At 35.1% G+C, this 20473-nt stretch overlaps 1 protein-coding gene and 1 pseudogene across 2 annotated transcripts; both read left to right on the top strand.

The window, feature by feature from the left end:
* Positions 1–3563: 3563 nt before the first annotated feature.
* LOC147292312 (uncharacterized) lies at positions 3564–20176 on the top strand. 2 transcript variants are annotated; one of them, XM_086232597.1, is made up of 15 exons: positions 3564–3875; positions 4273–4794; positions 5268–5366; positions 5489–5541; positions 6662–6719; positions 7150–7232; positions 10951–11028; positions 11850–11929; positions 13757–13938; positions 15648–15722; positions 17257–17297; positions 17561–17666; positions 18280–18362; positions 19082–19155; positions 19692–20176. In XM_086232597.1, exons 1-15 carry the CDS (start codon positions 3720–3722, stop codon positions 19796–19798), a joined length of 1797 nt encoding a protein of 598 aa, XP_086088723.1. In that variant the 5' UTR covers positions 3564–3719; the 3' UTR covers positions 19799–20176. The 2 variants fall into 2 exon arrangements, with proteins under 2 accessions (XP_086088723.1, XP_086088724.1); XM_086232598.1 differs by having other exon boundaries at positions 3742–3875; positions 4277–4794.
* On the top strand, positions 7998–9517 carry LOC147292313 (xyloglucan endotransglucosylase protein 6 pseudogene; annotated as a pseudogene).
* Positions 20177–20473: the final 297 nt, after the last annotated feature.

Raw genomic sequence — 20473 nt, 5'->3', positions numbered from 1 at the left:
TTGCAAGGATGATCTTTGAATATAGACTTAAAATATAAACGATTCGGATCGTTGAAATACTATATGGAGTGGGCCCCAAGAGAGATCCTTTAAATAAAATTAAGTGAGGGATCCCTCAATGAAAGGGGCATATATATATATATATCAATTTCAGAGCCATTTCATTAAGGTATACCTTATCTTAAACAAAATGAGGTATGACTTGTGTGACCCATTCAATATTGTAATTTGATGATTGAATTCGTTTATTTTCTAAGTCTCTATATAAGGGTCATCCTTGCATAAAGTTGGACAAATCGAATTTCATTTAACCATATGATTAAAATGTCATCATTTTTTTTAGAAGAAAATGTCATCATTTAGTGTTTACCTAATCAATATGTTCGGTAAACAACTTCGATCATTAAATTATACTGCATAATAAGCCTCACAAATCGTATCTCGTTTAACCATACCATAAGAGAAGGGCCTTTCTTATCATATCATAACATTATATCAACAAAGAAAGAAAAAATTGTAATTTGTCTCCATAGCCACATAAGATAAAGGATAAATTAATTGAATAACCCTTTTTAATACCCATTAAACTTTTTTGACCCCCTCTCTCCAAAATTTTCTTTTCTATACATTTTTCATATAAAATGTCCACATTACCCTCCATATAAAACTCAATTTTTTGTTATTGTAGCTTTTTTTGTTTATTCTTTCTCTCTCCCTCCCTCCATCATCTGATCGAAGGCTAAAACCCAAAACCATGAACAAATTCAAGGACCCCAAATCAACCCTGATATTGATTTAATCAATAACAAAAGCAAATCTGAAACCAAAGTCATCTTTGCTGGTAAAGCAACTTGTTGAATTTTTGCAATAAAAATGGTATAGCATTGATTTCATTATTTCTTTGCTCATATTTTGGAAAAAATCATATCACCATATTGGTCAGTACACCATATGGGCTATCCTCACAGTCATTGTGATGTTCGAATTCAGCCATAAACTAGCCTAGCCTATATTGGAAAAGTAGATCTGACACCAAAACCATATCTGAAACCAAAACTAGATGGCTCTAGCCCAGATAATCATGCAGATCCGAAACTCGGCCTACCGCGCCACTTGCCGCCCACGCCCACCGCGCCCTCCCTCCCTCCCTCCCTCCCTCCCTCCTTTCCTCCTTCCTTCCTTAGCCAACCCAATTTTTTCCTTACCCTCCCAACCCCAAATTGTCTCCTTCCTCTACCTTCCATTGTGCTGATAAACCCATTAACATGCTCTGTTAGTCATATAGATATTAAAAAAGTTTTGATTCTCGTGTGTTGATATTTGTATGTACATTAAAATGAGCACACATAAATGAGAGAGAAGAAGAACCCAAAAACATGGTGGTGCTATAGCACATGGTCGAATTTGTGAAATTTATGGTCGACACATGGTGGAATTTGTGGTCTACACAAATCGACTTGTGGCAATCATGTGGCGACTATGTGGACTGTGGAAGAAGGTGCAATAGTTTGTCGAAGTTTTAGTCGACACTTGGTGGACTGTGATGACATTTTCATATATAAAGGGGTATTTTGGTTTGAAAAATGTAAAAGGATCATTATTGTTAATTTTGAAACTAAGGAGTCAAAAAACTTTTAAGGGATATTTAAAAAGGTTATTGAATAAAATTTAATGCAAACTATTTAAAACCCCCTAATTAGAGTTTAGTTATTTCAAAACCTCCACCTTTAATTAAATTAATTCAAAACCCCCTATTAAAGATTTAATCTCTCCCAAAACCCCCTAGTCAACTATACCCAGCTAAGTTTGACCCTTTTTTTTTTTTTTCCAATAACCCTTGAAAAAATTATCAAGCCCACATTTCTGAAATTTCTCTCTTCCTCTGCGTGCTCTCTCTCTCTCTCTCTCTCTCTCTCTCGCGGTTGTCGCCAGCGCGTGCGCCGCCGTTCGGCGACGGTTGTCGGCGATACTAGTCCCATCACGCTCACCTCTCCTCCCTCTTCCTCTCCCTGCCCTCCACTCTCCGCGAAACCAAACGTTGACACCGGCTCGGGTCTAGGCAGACCCGAGCTCCCTTGCCGGCGATCCACCGATTCCGGCGACAACAAGGTGCCAGACCACCATGGATGGCTTCCTCTCGTCGTCCCGAGTCCACTGGTGCCATCAGAAGATATTGACGACCCCGAGGCTCGCTGTTTCGAAGGAGAGAAGCAGGCGACATTCTCGCCGGCGTTCTCTGTTTTCCGGCAGCCATTTCCGTCGAGTCAGGTACCCATCTTCTTCTCTTCGTTGTGCTGTTCAGTTCTATGTATTTGGTTTGCTGCAATTGTTAATGAATCGGAAAACCCCAAATCGATCAGATTGGCTTCATTTTTCTTTTCTTTTGGGTTTAATTGACTTCATTTGATGAGTTTGCTTATTCAGAAGTTTAATTGGTGCGTTCAATTGCTAATCAGTTTCATTTATATTCAAAGTCAAGAAAGCTTGAAATTGGTCGATCAAGCTAGCCTAGCACTTTCTTTTCATTGTTTTTCATTTGTACGTCTTTAATTAATTTGCATTGCATGCCTTCACCACACGGCTAAATTAATTTGCATTGTATAGGTTCATTGTTAAGTCATGTAGAATCATTAAAAATGTGAAATTATAGGAATTGTATTGAAATTAAACAGTTTTAGTTCGTGAAACAGTTTCAGTTCGTGAAACAGATTCAGTTCGTGAAACAGTTTCAATTCGTGAAACAGTTTCAGTTATAATTTTTTTATTGTTTTATTGTTTTATTGTTCATATTTAGTTTCAGTTCGTGCAAATTCAGATTTAGTTTGTAAAAATTCAGTTTCACTTATAACTATGTTTTGTATATAATTATAGTGTTTTGTTTCATTTCATTTCTATTAAAATTGTTTTATTGTTCAGTTTCAGTTAGAATGTGAAGATTTGAAGATTTGAAGATTTGAGGATTTGAAGTTTTGAAGATTTTGGTTCAATCTCAGTTGTAATATCTGTAACTATGTAACTATTTTTTTTTTTTTTTTTAGTGTTTATGTGAAATTGTTTCGTTTTAAGTGTAATAAAATGTTTAAGCAGTGTGACGGTATAATTAAATTATTTTTTGCGGTGTTATTTTTTTAATTCAGTTACAATTTGAATATTTCATTTTGAAGGAATATTTTATTTTCAATTTCATCAAATATTTGATTTTCAGTTTCAGTGTTTGATTTTAGTTTTAGTGAAATATTGAATTTCAACAAAACTTTAGTTTCAGAAAAATTCAGTTACAGTTAAATTCAGTTACAATAACGTCATTGTGATGTCAGTGTGCATCAGTGATGTCAGCGTGTGTCAGAAGGGTAATTTAGAATTATAAATTATAGGAGGTTTTAAAAGAATTTCTAGATGGGTGGAGATTTAGGTAAATTTTTTGGGTGGTTAGAGGGTTTAAAATTACGAAATATAAAATTTATCACAGTCGCTATACAAGCAAACAAATAATATCACTGTCTTCTATCGTTCAACAGTTAATAGCCTATCTCATGTACAACAGTTAATAACCTCATCTCATGTACAACAGTTCTGTTTCTCAGTCACAGAAAAGAGTTAAAAAGGGTTTTCGGGAGGTTTTCCTTTCTGTGAATTCAAAATGTGTTTTGTTTTTGTAAGATATATTTAGGCTTTTAAGCTTTTATAAAGCACAGTAGCATCTGCAAATAAGAGTGACAATGGAGCGTGCAATTGCTGGAAAGTTCTTTTGTCCTTCAACTTCAAGATTGTGGAATCCAAGGAGAGTAGTGTTGAACAGAAACAACGGACTGAGTGCCCACAACTTGTGCTCTTCTAATTTCAAGATTCTAGCTCAAACCCTTCTCGCACCAGAGGTAATTTCTCCATCTTGCTTTTCTCTAATTATAAAGAAACCGATGCAAATGTTTGTTATTTGCAGTTATTTTATTTTATTTTATTTATGGCATTTCATTTGTGGACGATTGAAACTTTTAAAATTGAAGGGGAATAAATACATTTTTGTACAGAAGAGAAGGCCAATTGGTTTGAAAATTTCGAAGATGTGAAAGCAATCAAAATCAGTATTGGAATTACTGGATACTGTAACTGTAGCCCATAATATATATGGGATTTATCATTTATAGTTTACTCTCAATTTCCCCCCAAAAAAAAATTATCATAGATATGACTCAACCAAAAACTGTTCAATGCTTATCTTTTTCTTTTTTAATCACTGTTTACTAGTGTCACTAACAACAATCCTATATGCAGGTAGGCATGGCAAAGCAAGGAAATTTGACTGATTTTGGTATTCAAGAGTTTGTTTGGCCTTCTCCTACTGATGAAATCCCATTTTGGAAGAAGGATTTCCCTTCTTGGGATGCGAATTTGGAAGTTCAATATGAAGTAAAGAAGGATTCCAAACTCATGCACATAATTCATGTCACAGCTGAAATGGCACCAATAGCGAAAGTTGGTGGTCTTGGTGATGTTGTAACTGGGCTTGCTCGAGCATGTTTATCACGTGGCCACACAGTAGATGTAATGCTCCCTTTCTATGAGTGTATCCAGAAGCAGCAGATCAATGACTTGATGTTAATCACAACATATAACTCTTATCATGATGGAAACTGGATACCCACTAATGCATATCGTGGGGTAGTTTCAGGAATCCCAGTTATATTTATTGAACCTTCCAATCAGTTCTTTAAAGGGAAACATGTGTATGGGGGTTCATACAATGAGCTGGAGGCATATTTGTTCTTTAGTCGTGCTTGCCTCGAATGGATGCAGGTTGTTAGTTGAAAACCGGTAACTTCTTTAGATTTTTCAAAGGCATTATCTATAATTCTACCCAAACACTGATATTAGTTAACTTTTTTATTTAGTTTTATTGGTCCTTACTCAGAAATGATAAAGGCTTTGTCTATTTGGCATCTTGCATTTAAGTTAAATATTCATAAAAAAAAAAAAAAAAAAGATCTGAAACGAAGAACTGTTGAACTCATGGTTCCATGAATGAGTTGCATATGAAGTGTTACTTGAATTTTTGTAGTAATTGACACTACACAGGGAAAAAAAAAAGTCCAACTTCAATGAAGTGAATAAAAGAGCATAATTTAATTATGAATATTCTAACTTAAGTAGTTTCTCAGCTGTTCTACAAAGTTATTTGTAGCACGATATCCATGGTAGAACTTATTTGAAATTGTTGACTTCACAAAATTTGTTCTTCCAATTTCTGACAATATGATACATCATTGCAGATGACTGGAACACAACCTGATATCATTCATGTCCATGAATGGCAGACAAGTGCTTTACCCTTGCTTTATTGGGATATGTATCATTGTCTTTCACTTAAGGTATTTACTTCTGTTATCACTACTGTGTCAGCTTCAAGTTTTGTGATAGATAAGAATGTTGTAAAATAGTTCATTGTTGCATATAATATTAATATCACCATGTGCAATTCACCAATTTGTAGAAACCGAGAATAGTATTGACAATCCATAACATGGAGCATTATGGTGAATGTAGGTAAGCAAACGATTTTTCTTATAAAGAAAAGGTAAGTAAACTATTGTGTACTCTTATTTTTGTTTTTTAAATTTTTCCAGATTTTTGTCTCTTTTTACCTATTAACCTGATCTGATCAATCTTCCTTAGTGTGGCATCCTTTTATTTCTTTTCACATGAATGAACTGTCTCAATTGTTTAGAGTTTCACCTTTATTGCCAGGGATTATATGTTCTTTGTTCATGTCCTTCTATTTTTAAATCCCTATAAATTTCCTTTCAAAACTCAATCACGGACAAGGAACCTTTTGTGAAACCACAGTAGTTCTTCTTAGCTACTGTAGTTCTTCTTGTAATTTGTTGCTGATGGGGATGGAATATTTCAATAGTGTTGACATAAATATCCTTGAAATCTTCAGATTGCCCCTCACATATACAAAATCTAAAAAGTTTATCCAACATCAAGGAAGTAACTCTTTTTGTATAATAGTTTTTCATTCCTCAGTTCCAGGATGCTATGTTACCTGTCAGTATTGGAACTTCAGACATATAATCATCTGGGAATAATTTAATGTTTATTGTCGAAAAAATCCATCTTAATATTTCATCATAATTTAGAGTTCTAATAAAATGTAAATATTCTTCCAGAATCCAGACATAGTGCTATTTGTATAATTTTATCCAAGACATCTAGTAGGTGGTTGCATAGATTTTATCATCCCCAACACCCAAATAATACACTAGCCATCAAAGAGTGGCAGTGTCTTGGCCAAACACACTATTCCTGTATTTCAAATATTTACAGTAAGTTAACTCAAAGTTGCAAAGTGAATGGACAGTGCCAAAAAGGTACTATCAATACTCTCGCAGCCACACTTTTGCATAGAAAACACCAATGTGGAGACAACCAAGTGTAGGGTTTTCCTTCTTGAACTGAGCATTAAATGAATCATCTATGGTTAAGTATTTCTGATCACATTTTAAAACTCATCTATCTTGCTTACAATATACTTGTTATACTTGTATTCTTAAATTCAGATTTGTGATCCATGCAACTTTTAAAAATGACTGTTTCACTATTATATAAATTTCTTTAAGTTTTTCAAAACCTATTCATAGGCATTGTTTTCTTTATATGGCAGAAAAGAGCAACTTAGCATGTGTGGTCTTGATGGATCTCTGTATGCAACTTTTGACAAGGTGGGCTCTTTGCGTGGGTGTAGTTTGTGTGTGCCAGTGTGCGTATATATTTTTTGTAAAATTTTATGGATTCTTTGCTACATGCAGTCATAAAGTAATACAATCTATATGGTATTCATTGTTTGTGCTAATGGACTAAAGTTATGTTTTGAAATTGTAATTTGGCGTTATTTGTGTTATGCATTTTCATGGATTGATAAAACTGTTTCTTTGGTCACCTAACTATTACTTTCTGGAACAAAAAGTGCAAACAGTATTTCATGATGAAAATTTTTTCCTCCACTCTGCTAAAACCTTTGCAAACTCAGATTATTTGTTGGAATCTTATTCTTCTTTTGAAATGTCCCCAACCAATCATTCCTCGTTGAATTTTAAAATGCTTTAGCAGCCAAAAGTTTCCATATTTCTCACACCTATCAATGTGGTTTAGGCAGTTGATGATCGAACTGTTGGCCATAATCCTGAGAGGTTAAGCTTATTGAAAGGTGGAATTGTCTACAGCAATGCAGTAGTGTAAGTGGCCTCACTGAATTTTTGGTTTGCAAATTGTATACTCTATTTGCTTCTTGATTAGCTTATATGCACATGTATATCTATAGTAACTAAGTAATGCATATTTTCTTTGCATTTTTATTTAATTCCTTGAATTGTCTCACTACATTTTACTGAATGATATAACAAAAAGTCAAATGGAAAAAGAAAAAAAAAACATATAACAAAAAGTCTAGAGGAAATAGGGTTTAGATTATGGGCAACTAATGTTAAAATGTTGACTGTTGATTTTGGGGGATGAAGGATTTAAGTGATGTGAATAATGCTATATCAGACAACCACTAGCTGCCAAACGTTTAAGTTGTTAGGGAATGGGCTAACAATATAAATCAAGCTAACACCTCCCTCAAGTCCCATCCTGCACATGGATAAACAGATACTGAGAAACATATAAGTGCAGCCCACCCTGCACCTTACAAATAAACAAAGAAGTGCGGAATGAGGATTGGAGATTTCGAGTCCAGAACCTGCTGCAACCAAAACTTTGATACCATCTTAGATAATCATGATACCCTAAAAGCTTAAGTTGTTAGGGGATGATCCAACAATGTATATGAAGCAAACATGATAGAGTAATAACTCACAAACTGGATGCATTGGTGTTCAATGCAAGTCTGTTATTGTGCATATTGAAGTTGAGTATAGGCTCAGACTGAAAACATTTCAGACTAAAGGAAGAAGAAGCTTCACCTCTGTATACTCTTCTTGCTCTAGTTTCTTCCTTCCATGGCCATTTCAGGGTCTAAAATGTCTGGGTTTATGAGTGTGTTTGTGGGCCTTGCATTAGTGGGTTTGGTTAGGTCAGCAAAGTTGATGAGCTTTTCCAGCCAGTTGGGCTTTTGACCATTTTGTTTATGAGGGAGAGCAGCTTCATCTCAAACTTGGCAACTATTCTGGTGCTGGGTTTTCACCCAAGAACAAGTATATGTTTGGAAAAGTGACCATTCAGATTAAGCTCATAGAGGGTGATTCTGCCAGAACTGTTACTGCTTTCTATATGTCATTGGACGGTCCAACTCACAATGAGTTTGACTTGGACTTTCTGGGCAACACCACTGATGAACCTTATTCAGTGCAGACCAACTTCTATGTGGATAGTGTGGCAACAGGGAGCAAAGATTGAACCTTAGGTTCAGCCCCACCAAGGAATTTCACTCCTACTCCATCTTTTAGAACCAGCACCAAGTAGTGTTCCTAGTGGATGGGACCCCACCAAGCTATGGGGGTGTACCCCTTTGTTCTCTTTTCCCTTATTAATACAAGTTTCTCGTTTCCTATAAAGAAAAGGGAAAAATTTACAAACAGGACACATACTTTGATGATTGTTTCATTTCAGGACATTAATTTTGCTTTGTGTTATTGAAGGACACATACTTTCATTTTGTGTCAATTAAGGACTATGTTTTTTTTTCAGTTTTTATCTCAACTTTGGCTCAACGTTGGACCCATAAAAACTCCACTAAATTCAGAAAAATTATATTGGGTTTAAAGATATGCATCTCCTCTTTACAACCATATAAAGATCACCCAAATTGGATCTCTACAATTCCAGATAATCAGCCCCAAAGTAGGGTACCCGAAACTGTCCGATTTTACAAATTTTTTCCTAGAGATCCGATTGGACAGTTTCGGGTACCCTATTTTTGGGCCAATTATTTGGAGTTATAGATGTCCGATTTGAGTGATCTTTATATGATTGTAAAGAGGAGATGCATAGCTTTAAACCAAGTATAATTTTGCTAAATTTGGTGGAGTTTTGATGAGTCTAATGTCGGGCCAAAGTTGAGATAAAACAGGGTCCTTAATTGACACAAAATAAAAGTATATGTCCTTTATTAACACGAATTAAAATTAATGTCCTGAAATGAAATAAGCATCAAAGTATGTGTCATGTTTGTAAATTTTTCCCTAAAGAAAAAAATGGAATGCAGACAACTGGGACACACAGGGGGGTCGGGTCTAGACGGACTGGCCCCATGCACCCCTTCATTTCAACCTACAAGGGCTTTGAAATCAATGCCTGTGAATGCCCAGTTTCACTGGCAGCAACAGACAATGCAAAGAAGTGCACCAGCAGTGGAGGCCAGAAGTACTGGTGGGATGAGCCTACTTTGGCAGAGCTCAATCTTCACCAGAACCACCAGCTCTTGTGGGTTTGGGCTCACCACATGGTCTATGACTACTGCACTGGTTCTGCAAGGTTCCCAGTCACTCCTCTCATGGCCTTGGACAATATAGGAAATTAAACATTGTACAAAAAGAAAGGGAAGGAGGGTGATTAAGGCCATACAACATGTGCTCCATGTTTATTTTTGTTCTCTTTAGCTTCAGGTTTTGTTAATGTGAATTATGAATTTTATTTTTTTAAAAAAGGTATATTAAATTATTGTATAATGTTATAGTTTTTTGTATAAAAAAAGTATAATGTTATAGATTTTTTTTTTCGCACACAAACAAAGAATATATTGATTACTGCATTGATGGATTAATTGCTTTCTAGATATATTGGAAACAAAATACTAGTTGATTAATTACAAAGGCAAAATATATGATACATTTCTCTATAAATATATGGGACTATTGGCCCTAATTTGCATGATGAAATTATGATTCCAGCTGATAATTTTCGTGAAAAACTCTCCTTTTACTCCGAGACCCTAGACCCTTAACATTCCAGCTGAAAATTTTCATTTAAACAAAGCACCAAATATCACCATAATTCTTAGCATGAAGAGTTGGTTTAGGAGGTATGGTTCCCTGCATACTGACATCATGTGGGTGCTGATGTCAACATGACGTCAACCTCACTCTTGCTGACATAAGAAGTACTGAATGGTCATTTTTCCTCTTCCTACAATCCTCAGATGATTCTGCATAGGTTTTACTATATGGGTTCAATCTTAGACTCTGATGCCAAGGTGAAGTTTGAGGAAGAGAAAAAGAAGAAGAAAATACAAAAGTAGGTTTCAGTTGAGAAACTGCTATATCCTACACACATGTATTTATATTAATTAGAGCCTAGGAAATTAACATAGAACCCTCATTTGAAAATAACAATAAACTCTAACAGCTTCTGAAGACTCATGTTTACATTGATTGGAAAGTCTTAACTTTTATGAAGGTAATCTACGAACTGGGGATGAGAAGTAGCATAATCCACAGTAACTTGTTGGAACTTGAAACATTAGTGCTTTAAAAACTCATGCTGACTTGACTTATACAGTTTCCATTCATATTTTCTGAAGGCACCGCATCTTCCTTATTTGCATTTAGTGTAATTGTATATTTTCCATTGTAGTGTGTTGGCTGATGTTTGGGTGATTTGGACATAGAATGATAGGAGAATATTCGAAGACTATAAGGAACCTGGATTGGAGGAGTTATGGGAGAGAGTTAGATTGTGTTCCTCAATGTGGGTATTGGTTTCAACTGAGTTTAGGGGTATAGCTATGTCTGATTTTATTAGACAGAAAAGCAGTTGTGAGGTAGATTGATGTTAGCTTTTGTCTTGTAAGGTGTGCTATAGTTGTATCTCTTTTGTATTGGTTGAATAAAAGTTGATTTTCTTCTCAAAAAAAGAAAAATTCAATTGTGCCTGTGCAGGCATGAGCACACACCCACAAAGAAGATCACCCCTTGTATCTGTTTTTCCAACAAGTGATTCTTCTTTCACTTTCAGTACGGTCTCTCCAACTTATCTCAAGGAAACACTCTGCTCTGGATGGCTTTCAAGCACTTTGATAAGAAACCATGATAAGTAAGTTCCTTGACTGTGATAATCAATATGATTTTTTTTTTTTTCATTTTTAATAAATTTTACTTTTTCCTATAAAAAGATTAAACTTTTCTAGATTGCTCTATATGGTTAATTCAGTCATTCTTGAACTGATGTTGCAGTACAAGATCCTGTGATTAGATATTTGCCTTATGAAGTGATCTCTTTTCGTGCTTGTTTTTTTTCCTTTATAACTAATGTTAACTAGTTTAATGCAAACAATAGCATTATGCATTTCATGTTTAATTTAATGACCAATGACTTTCAATCCTCAAAAACATTTAAAGCGAGGGAGAGCCTTCTTAAAAACAACCCATTCCTTTTTTTTATTATATAAAGCTATCAAATGGTCCAAAGAGCACTTGGGATGATAGTTTGTACTATTCTTGGTACACTTTCATCATACTCCAATTGTTGTTCTTCACAGTTAAATCTGAGGTTGTAAAGCATGTTATTTCTATAAGAATGAATATAAAGCTTTTACATGTCATAAGCTTATATTAATTTTACGTGTTGGAATTTTCCAGATCTTAATTTCTTGATGACACCCCACTTCATTGGTTTTTGTAACACCTACCTCTAATCCCTTTGAATTTCCATTTTGGCATATAACTTGGTGATTTTACTAATATGTGTTTTGCATGAATGTGTTTGAAGCATGGTTCCCTTCTCAGGAAAGTTTTCTGCTCTGTGCATATCATATGTTCCTGCTTAATCTTTATTTCTCCTTTCTGATTAAGAATATAAAAACTCCATTGTTGTCTTTACATCTGTTGAAATTTTAGTTATATGTAATTCTATAGGTACATTGGTATAGTAAATGGAATAGACACTGCGATGTGGAACCCTTCTACCGATGTTTTCTTGCCTTCGAAGTTCCATGGTAACTTTATGAGTCAGTCTATATTAAATTTGAAATTTGATCTATATATTCTTAAGATCTGCTGTTATATTTTGTTATCTAACATTTTGTTGAAGTAGTTTTGCAAATAATGCCGACTCAGTAAATGGAATAATATGTCTAAACGAGTGTAGGAAAAAAAAATTATTGCTCTGCGTTGGTCTGCCATGTGTGTATGTGTTCATCTATGATACTCACCTAATGAGTGTCTTGGATATAAAATATTTTCTTATTTTCCATTCAGCTCTTTGTTCCTTAGATTGTAATTGATGGGGATCTTCGTGGCCTATGTACCTATTTTAGGCATGGGCTCAAAAATAATTAGTAGACTGTTTTCCATTACAGTTCTTGTTTCCCATAAAATAAAATAACACTATTTTGATTTATTTTCTTTTTGTTTTAGTAGTGTTTAATTATTTTATAGTTCTCTTGTCCATGTGGGGTTTTCTTTTAGATCGCCTACATAAAAAGGCCATCCGTGCAAGTGAACCCTGGTTGTTGCCTATTGATTTGAGATTACAAGACTACAGTTGAATAGTGTTATCTTGAATTTTCATTATTCTACATCTTCATTTGATAAATTCCAGAGCAGGGAGCTGTGGGTTACCTGCAAAAGGGCAATGTATTAAATGAATCAGTACTTGAATTCTACGAGATTAAGTGGAGCAATCCAACATGTGGTTCCGCATGTTTGGTATCTGCTTTCTCTAAACAACTGAGAGAGAAAGAGAAGCTGGATCCTATACCTAAGATCAAATGCTAAATCCTATCTACGGATAGAAAGATCTTTGTCTAATTAGGGTATCACGTGCAAGGAGAAGGGGGAAAGTGTTGATCATGTATTTTTACACTGTCATATTGCATTGCGCTTGTGGCTGAAGTTGTTTAAGGAAGTCAACATGAGCTGGGTTCTACCAGGAGGTTGTGTGTCTCTTTGATGTGTGAGACGCACAAGGTGTTAGGTGGAGTAAAAAAGGCTAATGCTTTATGAGTTGTAAGGTATTTGCGGATTTCTGGATTTTATATATGGAAGGAAATAGGAGGACTTTGAAGATTATAGAGGGGTGGGTGTGGAGGAGTTGTGGGAAAAAGTCAGATCCTGGGCATCTCTTTCGGCCTCAGTTTCTACAGAATTTAGGGATCTTTCCTTTTCTGATATTTATATAGATTGGAAGGCAGCTTTGTGTTAGGGATTAGTTAGATTTTTGTTGGAAAATGCAAGCAGGTTGCATTGTATTTTTGGTGTTTTTGTTGATCTGTTGAAATGGACTCCTTGTCACTAATTGTACTGGTTGTTTGGATTAATAAAATTATGTTTCTCTTAAAAAAAAAAAAAAAAAAGGAGATAAAAGGTCTTTGTCAAATGCCAGACATTGCCTCTTACCATTTTTGGCTTTTTAATTTTTTGCTTTGATGATTGCAAGGGACTTCTATGCCAGGCCATTATTCTCAGTTACTCGATTACAAAAGTCCATCAGATGCATAAATTATTAGGATTTGTTTTCAATTCCGGTAAAGATTTTAACAAACAAAATACTCCTTAGCTAACGAGCGGCCTGGATGATACATATAGTGAATGGGTTGTTGGATAGGCATGAGTCCAAGTTTTGGATTTGTTGTCTTATACAAGTTCCCACATATTTGGAGTGTCTGTTAACCTTACCCTTAAAAATGGTATGTTGAGTTGACCAGGGTACACTAGGGTGAAGGGTCTGTGCTATGAGTTTACCAGGAAATTATTTGTTACTAAGAATTAAAACCCAATGCACAATAATTTTTTTTCATTATCCTTTGTTCTGTTTCCTGCAGCTCAAAACTCCGAGGGCAAGAAGTTATGCAAGTACTATGTCCAAAGAGGACTTGGTTTGGCCTCAAGTGACCATGTGCCAGACACGACACTCAAGGTTCCCTTGGTTGTCTGTATCACTCGTTTAGTCGCACAAAAGGGTCTTCATTTGATTACTCATGCAATAAAGCAAGTTGAAGAACTCGTAAGTCTGTTTATGCATTACATATTTTTGTGCTCCTAATTTTGTGTGGGTGGATGGTGGGTGTGGATGTGTTGGTGCACTCGTGCTTTGGGTGTGTGTTCATGCACACGAGCATGTGTATATATGTGTGTGTATAGGGTAATGCTCTCTTGTCTGGCATTTTGACATGTTATGTTAGATTGTTGATGACAGTCGTTAATAAGGTGAAATCGTCTCTAAATGTACTATCTTGATGACAATTTGACAACATAACTTGATAGACTGCCTTACAAGAGAGGATTTCTCTCTCTCTCTCTCTCTCTCTCTCTCTCTCTCTCTCTCTCTCTATATATATATATATATTATATATAATATATCAGGCCCCTTCCATTGATGGATCCCTCAAATAATTTTATTTAAGGGATCCATGGGGCCCACTCCATATAGTATTTCAACGATCTGAATCGTCTATTTTTAGGTCTATCATCCTTGCAAAAAATTAGACAAATCAGAAACCATTAAGGTATCTAACTTTGATCAAATAAATAGACAAACAAAATATTTTCAATAAACACTTGAAATGATGACCATTTAGTCAAACGTGTAAATAGTTTCCGATTTAGCTAATTTTTTGCAAGGATGATCCTTCAATGGAGACCTTAAATGTAGACAGTTCCGATCATCAAAATACAATGTGGAGTGGGCATTACAAGAGATCCCTTATTTACCCTTAAATGAGGGATCCCTCTATATATATATATATATAATGTGTGTGTGTGTGTATATATATACATATATATTAGTTAAGTGAGATGGAGATCAAGACATATGGGGAACAATGTTACCTTGGTTTCTAAAGTTAAATAATATTGTGTTGGGAAGAATATGTTGAGTAAGTATGACAGATGACAGCCTAACTAAATACGATAGAAAAACTCCCTTACAAAAAATAAAGATTAAAAGTCTCTCCTATGGATATCCCTATGATACCCTGACAAGACAGCAACTGAACTAACTCCCCCAACAAGACAATTAGTCTCTCCTCTGGATATATGTGAGTCGGATTTTGGTCACTGCTAACCCAATAGGGCATCTTATAGCAACTTACTAGTCTTTATATCCCATATTACAATGGTGTAGGTGAACGTAAGAATTAAAGTCTTATATCTGTCGTTCATTGTCTCTTGAGAGGTGTGTAGCTCCCAAAATCCTTAAGTCTTCTTTAAGTACCCTAGATATCCCTAGTGCGTAGCAGATGTGGGATTCAGGGTATCATAATCTCTTCTCCTTTAGACTTTGGCGTCCTCACCAAGAGAAGAATCACAATATCACACATATATCAATGGAAGAGCCTTTCCGATGTGGAACACAACCATTTACCTGCCTGTGGATCTTCACTACCCCCTGACGCTTGCTGGTAAGGTGTTGTTGTCATAATCATGGTCCATGAGTCTCACATAGGCAATGGGCTAAATTGCTATGATACCATTTGTAACAACCAAAAGGGCTAGTTTGACATTTTGGATTTCTAGGCCTTGGGTACCTAGATCTTCCTAGCGTGATTCAATTATTATCTGTTGTGAAAACTTTGGCAATTATTATTATTATTTTTTTTTCACTCCATAATTTTGCTTTATCTATGCTTGGCTACTGACTACAATCTTTGAGAAGAGTTCTGAATGTGATTTTGATCAGTTTCTCTTTACTTGAAATGCTGGAGTCAACTATAGGGTGGACAGATGGTTTTACTGGGAAAAGCTGCAGATTGTCGGGTTGAAAGAGAATTTGAAGATCTCGCACATTTGGTAATGGATTTGAGGTTTATGTCTTTCAGATTATGCTAGGATTCGAGATACAATGATGTAAAAATTGGTTTGTGTTTAACAGAAAAACTGAATATGCCTTAATTGCAGGTTTTTTAAAATTATTTTTCAGTTTCGTGTCTCATGTTTCCCTTGTTGGTTCTCTCTTTTCTCAACCATGATTTGGCTTGTAAGTCTTTGGTAAATGTCCCTGCATATAAATCGAAGAGTGTAAACTATTTTAGAGATGCATACCTGAGAGTAGCTTTTTAGAACACTGTTTGGTCTCCTATAAAAAAAATAACACTGTTTGGTCCCTCATCTGGGATATGCATCAGGCTGTCCGATTTCATTGATTAGCAAGAAAAGTTGTATGCCCTATGCTAATGGCTCTCTAGGTTCCCAGGTCTCCAATGCGGCTTCAGTCTGTTCTGTCCAATATCAATATGATACTACTGAATTTTTCAGAGTTAGTCCGTGCTGTACTTCTAGAATAAAACAAGTCTACAAAATATTTGTTAAAGAATGATTCATTTTGAAGAGAAATATAACTGTGTTGAGAACCAGGAGGCATTTATTATATTGTGACATGTTTAGCTTGCCACCCAACACAATTGTCTAATACTGGTGTATTTTATTTTTCTGTTTTTCCTAATTGTCATGCTTCTCACTTTTCATAGTTCCACTCATTCTTTACTATTCTGTCTCATATTTGAGAGGATTGACTTGAAAATTTGTTGCTACTCTGATTCTGTCAGTAATAAATAATCATGGAACCTTCTTTTTATGTTGCTAATTCAAGTATATGTACTATATTTAGATTCCAGATTAAGTCCGACTGTTCTTTATTAAAATGCTCAGGCATCTCTACTTATTGAGAGAGAGAGAGAGAGAGGGAGATATGAAGACATCTCCATGTTGATATTATTTTTCATAATGTATGTGACATGTTATAATCCATTAATCTGTCTTTTTATCCGTTCATCCTAATTGTATCATTTGTTTTATTATAAAAACTACATGTTTTTTAGTTAAAATAATGTATGTTGGATTAATTTAGTCTGTTTTAGAAAGGTTTGCTTAAGGGTAGCATATCACCTCACATCACTAGCATTTTTGAAGAGCTACTGGATATATATTCCATCTATAGCTTTTGTTTTTTCTAAAACCCTTTTATAATTTTTTATGTATCTACAGCTTTAGAACCCATTGTGGCATGCTCTGTACGTATCTCCTTTTCTGTTGTTAATAATTTCTCATACCTTTCTTTCAACTCCTAACAAACAAAATGTAGAACTTTTATAAATTTTCTTGGTGCCAGAAGATTTCTGATACTTTATTAATGTTGCGAACAGACATATCCTTGACAAGAGCAAAAGGATATTCAATATTTCTTTTTTCGGCCTGGATATTCAATATTTCTTGAGATATTGAATTTATTTGAAGATCGTGCTTAATATTTTTCTTGTTTTCTTTTCCCTACTTACTGAATCAAAGCAAGCTGACGGATCTTCATATGCTGGTACTCTTTTTGTAGCATAACCAAGGTCCAAGCATTCGGATTTTATTGATATATAGGTAATCAATCTTGAAACACCTTACAATGATTACCCAATTCATTATCTACATTTGGTTGTACTTACAAATCTATTTAAAAATTATTTTCATATTTTCTTATTCCTTATTGGAACTAATGGTCTTGGGAGGATGGAAATCAATTCCTTACAATAGCTGGAGTGCCTGTCCTATCTGTATAAATTGCTGTCTATTTTTTATAAAGCCATACAAAGGATGTTGCTGCTTACTGATTTTTCTTGTTTTTGATTTACTTTGCTATGCAGTGAGGAGCTATCCCACTTGCTCTATGCTGCTGCAGACATCATTCTAGTTCCTTCCATGTATGAGCCATGTGGACTTGCCCAAATGATTGGAATGCGTTATGGGGCTGTATGTATTTTGATTGGATAATAAAATTCCACCATTTAATCTATGATAGTCTATCGGTGATGGCTCTTAACAGATTTCTAAATGCATAAAAATTTAAAACGATCAACATTCATTCACATTGCCCTTGTACTTGCTACACCATTTTGTCTATGGCCAAATTTCACGTTTGGTCCATGTAGTTTGGGTCACGTTTCAATTTGGTCATTGTAGTTTCAGTTGTTCTGATTTTAGTCATGTACTTTACCAATCATTGTAAATCAAGGACACGTTACTATTTCGTTCATTAAATTATCAAATTCGTTGCGCTCTTGGTCATTTACTTTACAAACCATTGCAATTTAGGAATTAATGGACGAAAATGAAAACTAGTCCTTGAATTGCAACAGTTTGTAAAGTATAACACCAAAATCAGAACAATTGAAATTACAGGGACCAAAGTGGAACTTGGCCCAAACTACAAGGACCAAAAGTGAAATTTATCCTATCTATCTATGATTTTTTGATTGTATAGTGTATGTTATAACATAAGAATACATCTGCAGTAGATACACAATATGAGTTAGTAGGAAATCAGAGTTACGTGAAGTCTCATTGGGGTTAAATGTTGTTTCAGGTCCCAGTAGTTAGAAAGACTGGTGGTCTTGCAGACACTGTCTTTGACATGGATGATAAGTCAAACCATGAGATGGCTAATGGGTAACTTGTTTTGCAATTTTTGAATTTTAAAAGTTTAAATATATATATATATTTGGCCTGGAAAAATTTTGTGTTAAAAAACCCATTGCACCAATTTGCTCAGGAATCTTAGGTAGAACCCTGTTACCTTTCTTTGGGTGAGTGTTATGCAGGGTTTAGGGTTTGGGTGAGTTAATACAGGCATGCTACTAATGGAGACCAAAAGCTTGCGTAGAAAATATAAGCTCATAAGTGACAGAAACTCACTTAGCCAGACTAATGAATGACCGAGAAAGCAACACTCTCAGCCTGGATTATTTTAATGCCTAAAGATTAGGACTTAACTGCTTGAATTTTATCATTAAGTGACTGAACTTTTTGTTCACTTTTCACTCATCCCCAATGTTTATATTAAGAATTCTCTCTCTCTCTCTCTCTCACACACACACACACACACACAATTTTCTTTTAGTGAAGATATTAATTTACAAAGAGGATATTGCAGAGACATGCTAACCACTAACCTCTTGCAATCATATTATTATTCGAAGCTTTGCCATTACTGGGAAGGGATCCTTATTTAGGTACTATTCCTCACCAAATGAATTGAAGAATACGTGCTCTCGGGTTCAAGTTGACATTAGTAGGCTGAAAAGTTATTGCCTTAATATGCCTTGGCTATATGTTCTGAATTTTATTGTAGAAATGTTCAACCAAAGCCGCAAATTTGTTTTTGTTAGGTTTGTTTTTGAAGGAATTGATGAAGGATCCCTAAATTTCGCTTTAGATCGTGCATTTGCTTGCTACAGAAACAGTAAGTTCTGCTTCTATTAGATCTCTCTTAACTTTTCTTGTAGTTAACTTTTCTCTCTCTCTCTCTCTCTCTCTCTCTCTCTCTCTCTCTCTCTCTCTCTCTCTCTCTCTCTCTCTCTCCCTTTTGTGTGGGATCTGCTTGGTACAGAAACAGCAAGTTCTCCTTGCATTAGATTTTACCTTTTGATGTAGTTGACTATTTCTTTTTCACTCTCTCTTTTGTGTGTTTGTGTGTTTGTATGTGCCCCATCCCCACCTTTAGGGCATCTCTTTAACATAGAAGTGAAAAAAAATCTTGAAAACAGAAATTATATTTTCAGAATTGTTTTTCGTTTTTCAGTCCAGAAACTAAAAACTAATGAAACTACTGTTTCTCTTTCTTCTGAATACTATATCTGAAAACCATTTTAGAAATCTCAACCGAAGAGGTCCTAAGCAGTTTAAACATTGTTTTAGATGATTGCATTTTGTTCAAAATTCTGTGTCATATTCATTGGTTTTTTATTTGTCTAGTTATTTTGTTAATTACTGATGCAGAACCAGATGAGTGGAATGGCATTGTTAAGAAGGTTATGGAAATTGACAATAGCTGGAACAACACAGCTGGTAAGTACATCGAGATTTATGAATCAGTTAAAGCGTGATGGTGGCAGCTTTCAGAAAGGCATCCCACATGCATGTTCAGCTACAGAAGCTTCAATTTGGCATTGGTGCAAATTCCTAGTGTTCTCGATCCTTTAACGGTGTTATACTCAATCGGATGAACCCAGCTGGCAGTGGATCATCCAAGGACTTGGCTCAGAGGGTAGAATGCACCTTATAAATATTGGTCATAAACTAGTTGGTTTCGTTTTATTTTCAAAAAATTCATGGAACCCAATCCTCCAGATTGAAAAATATTAAACGATCAAAATATATTGTTAAAATGCCCAAAGCGTAAGCTCTCCTGGTTGTAACTATTTGGCCATTAAACCGAGACTCATCCAGTTCCTAAGGTTAATGCTTTGTGGTTGAAGACTCAATCAGATCGAGCTGCAACTCTCTCTCTCTCTCTCTCTCTCTCTCTCTCTCTCTCTCTCTCTCTCTCTCTCTCTCTCTCTCTCTCTCTCTCTCTCTCTCTCTCTCTCCTCTAATTTTGCCATCAAAATGAATTAAAATCATTAGATCTTAGTTTTAGATGATTAGGATTTTAGGAGAGGAAAAATATTTGAGAGATCAGGTAAAAAAAAAAAAAGATAATTCACAGTTTAGTCTATTTTATAGGTCATCTTTAGACTAAAACTATAATAATATATAAGAATTGACTGAGGTCTAAAAAT

This window comes from Dryas octopetala, chromosome 2 (genome assembly GCF_963921425.1).
Source record: "Dryas octopetala chromosome 2, drDryOcto1.1, whole genome shotgun sequence".
In the NCBI taxonomy this organism is placed as follows: domain Eukaryota; kingdom Viridiplantae; phylum Streptophyta; class Magnoliopsida; order Rosales; family Rosaceae; genus Dryas; species Dryas octopetala.
The sequence above is the reverse complement of the archived record's forward strand: the minus strand, read 5'-3'. Positions and strand labels throughout refer to the sequence as shown.

Excerpts from the sequence above, each read along its gene's own strand:
- LOC147292312 (XM_086232597.1), top strand. The coding sequence starts at position 3,720 with ATGGAGCGTGCAATTGCTGGAAAGTTCTTTTGTCCTTCAACTTCAAGA. Across the intron at positions 13,939-15,647 it reads TAAAGCAAGTTGAAGAACTC|GGTGGACAGATGGTTTTACT; the intron begins GTAAGTCTGTTT and ends AGTCAACTATAG. Across the intron at positions 17,298-17,560 it reads CGGATTTTATTGATATATAG|TGAGGAGCTATCCCACTTGC; the intron begins GTAATCAATCTT and ends TTTGCTATGCAG.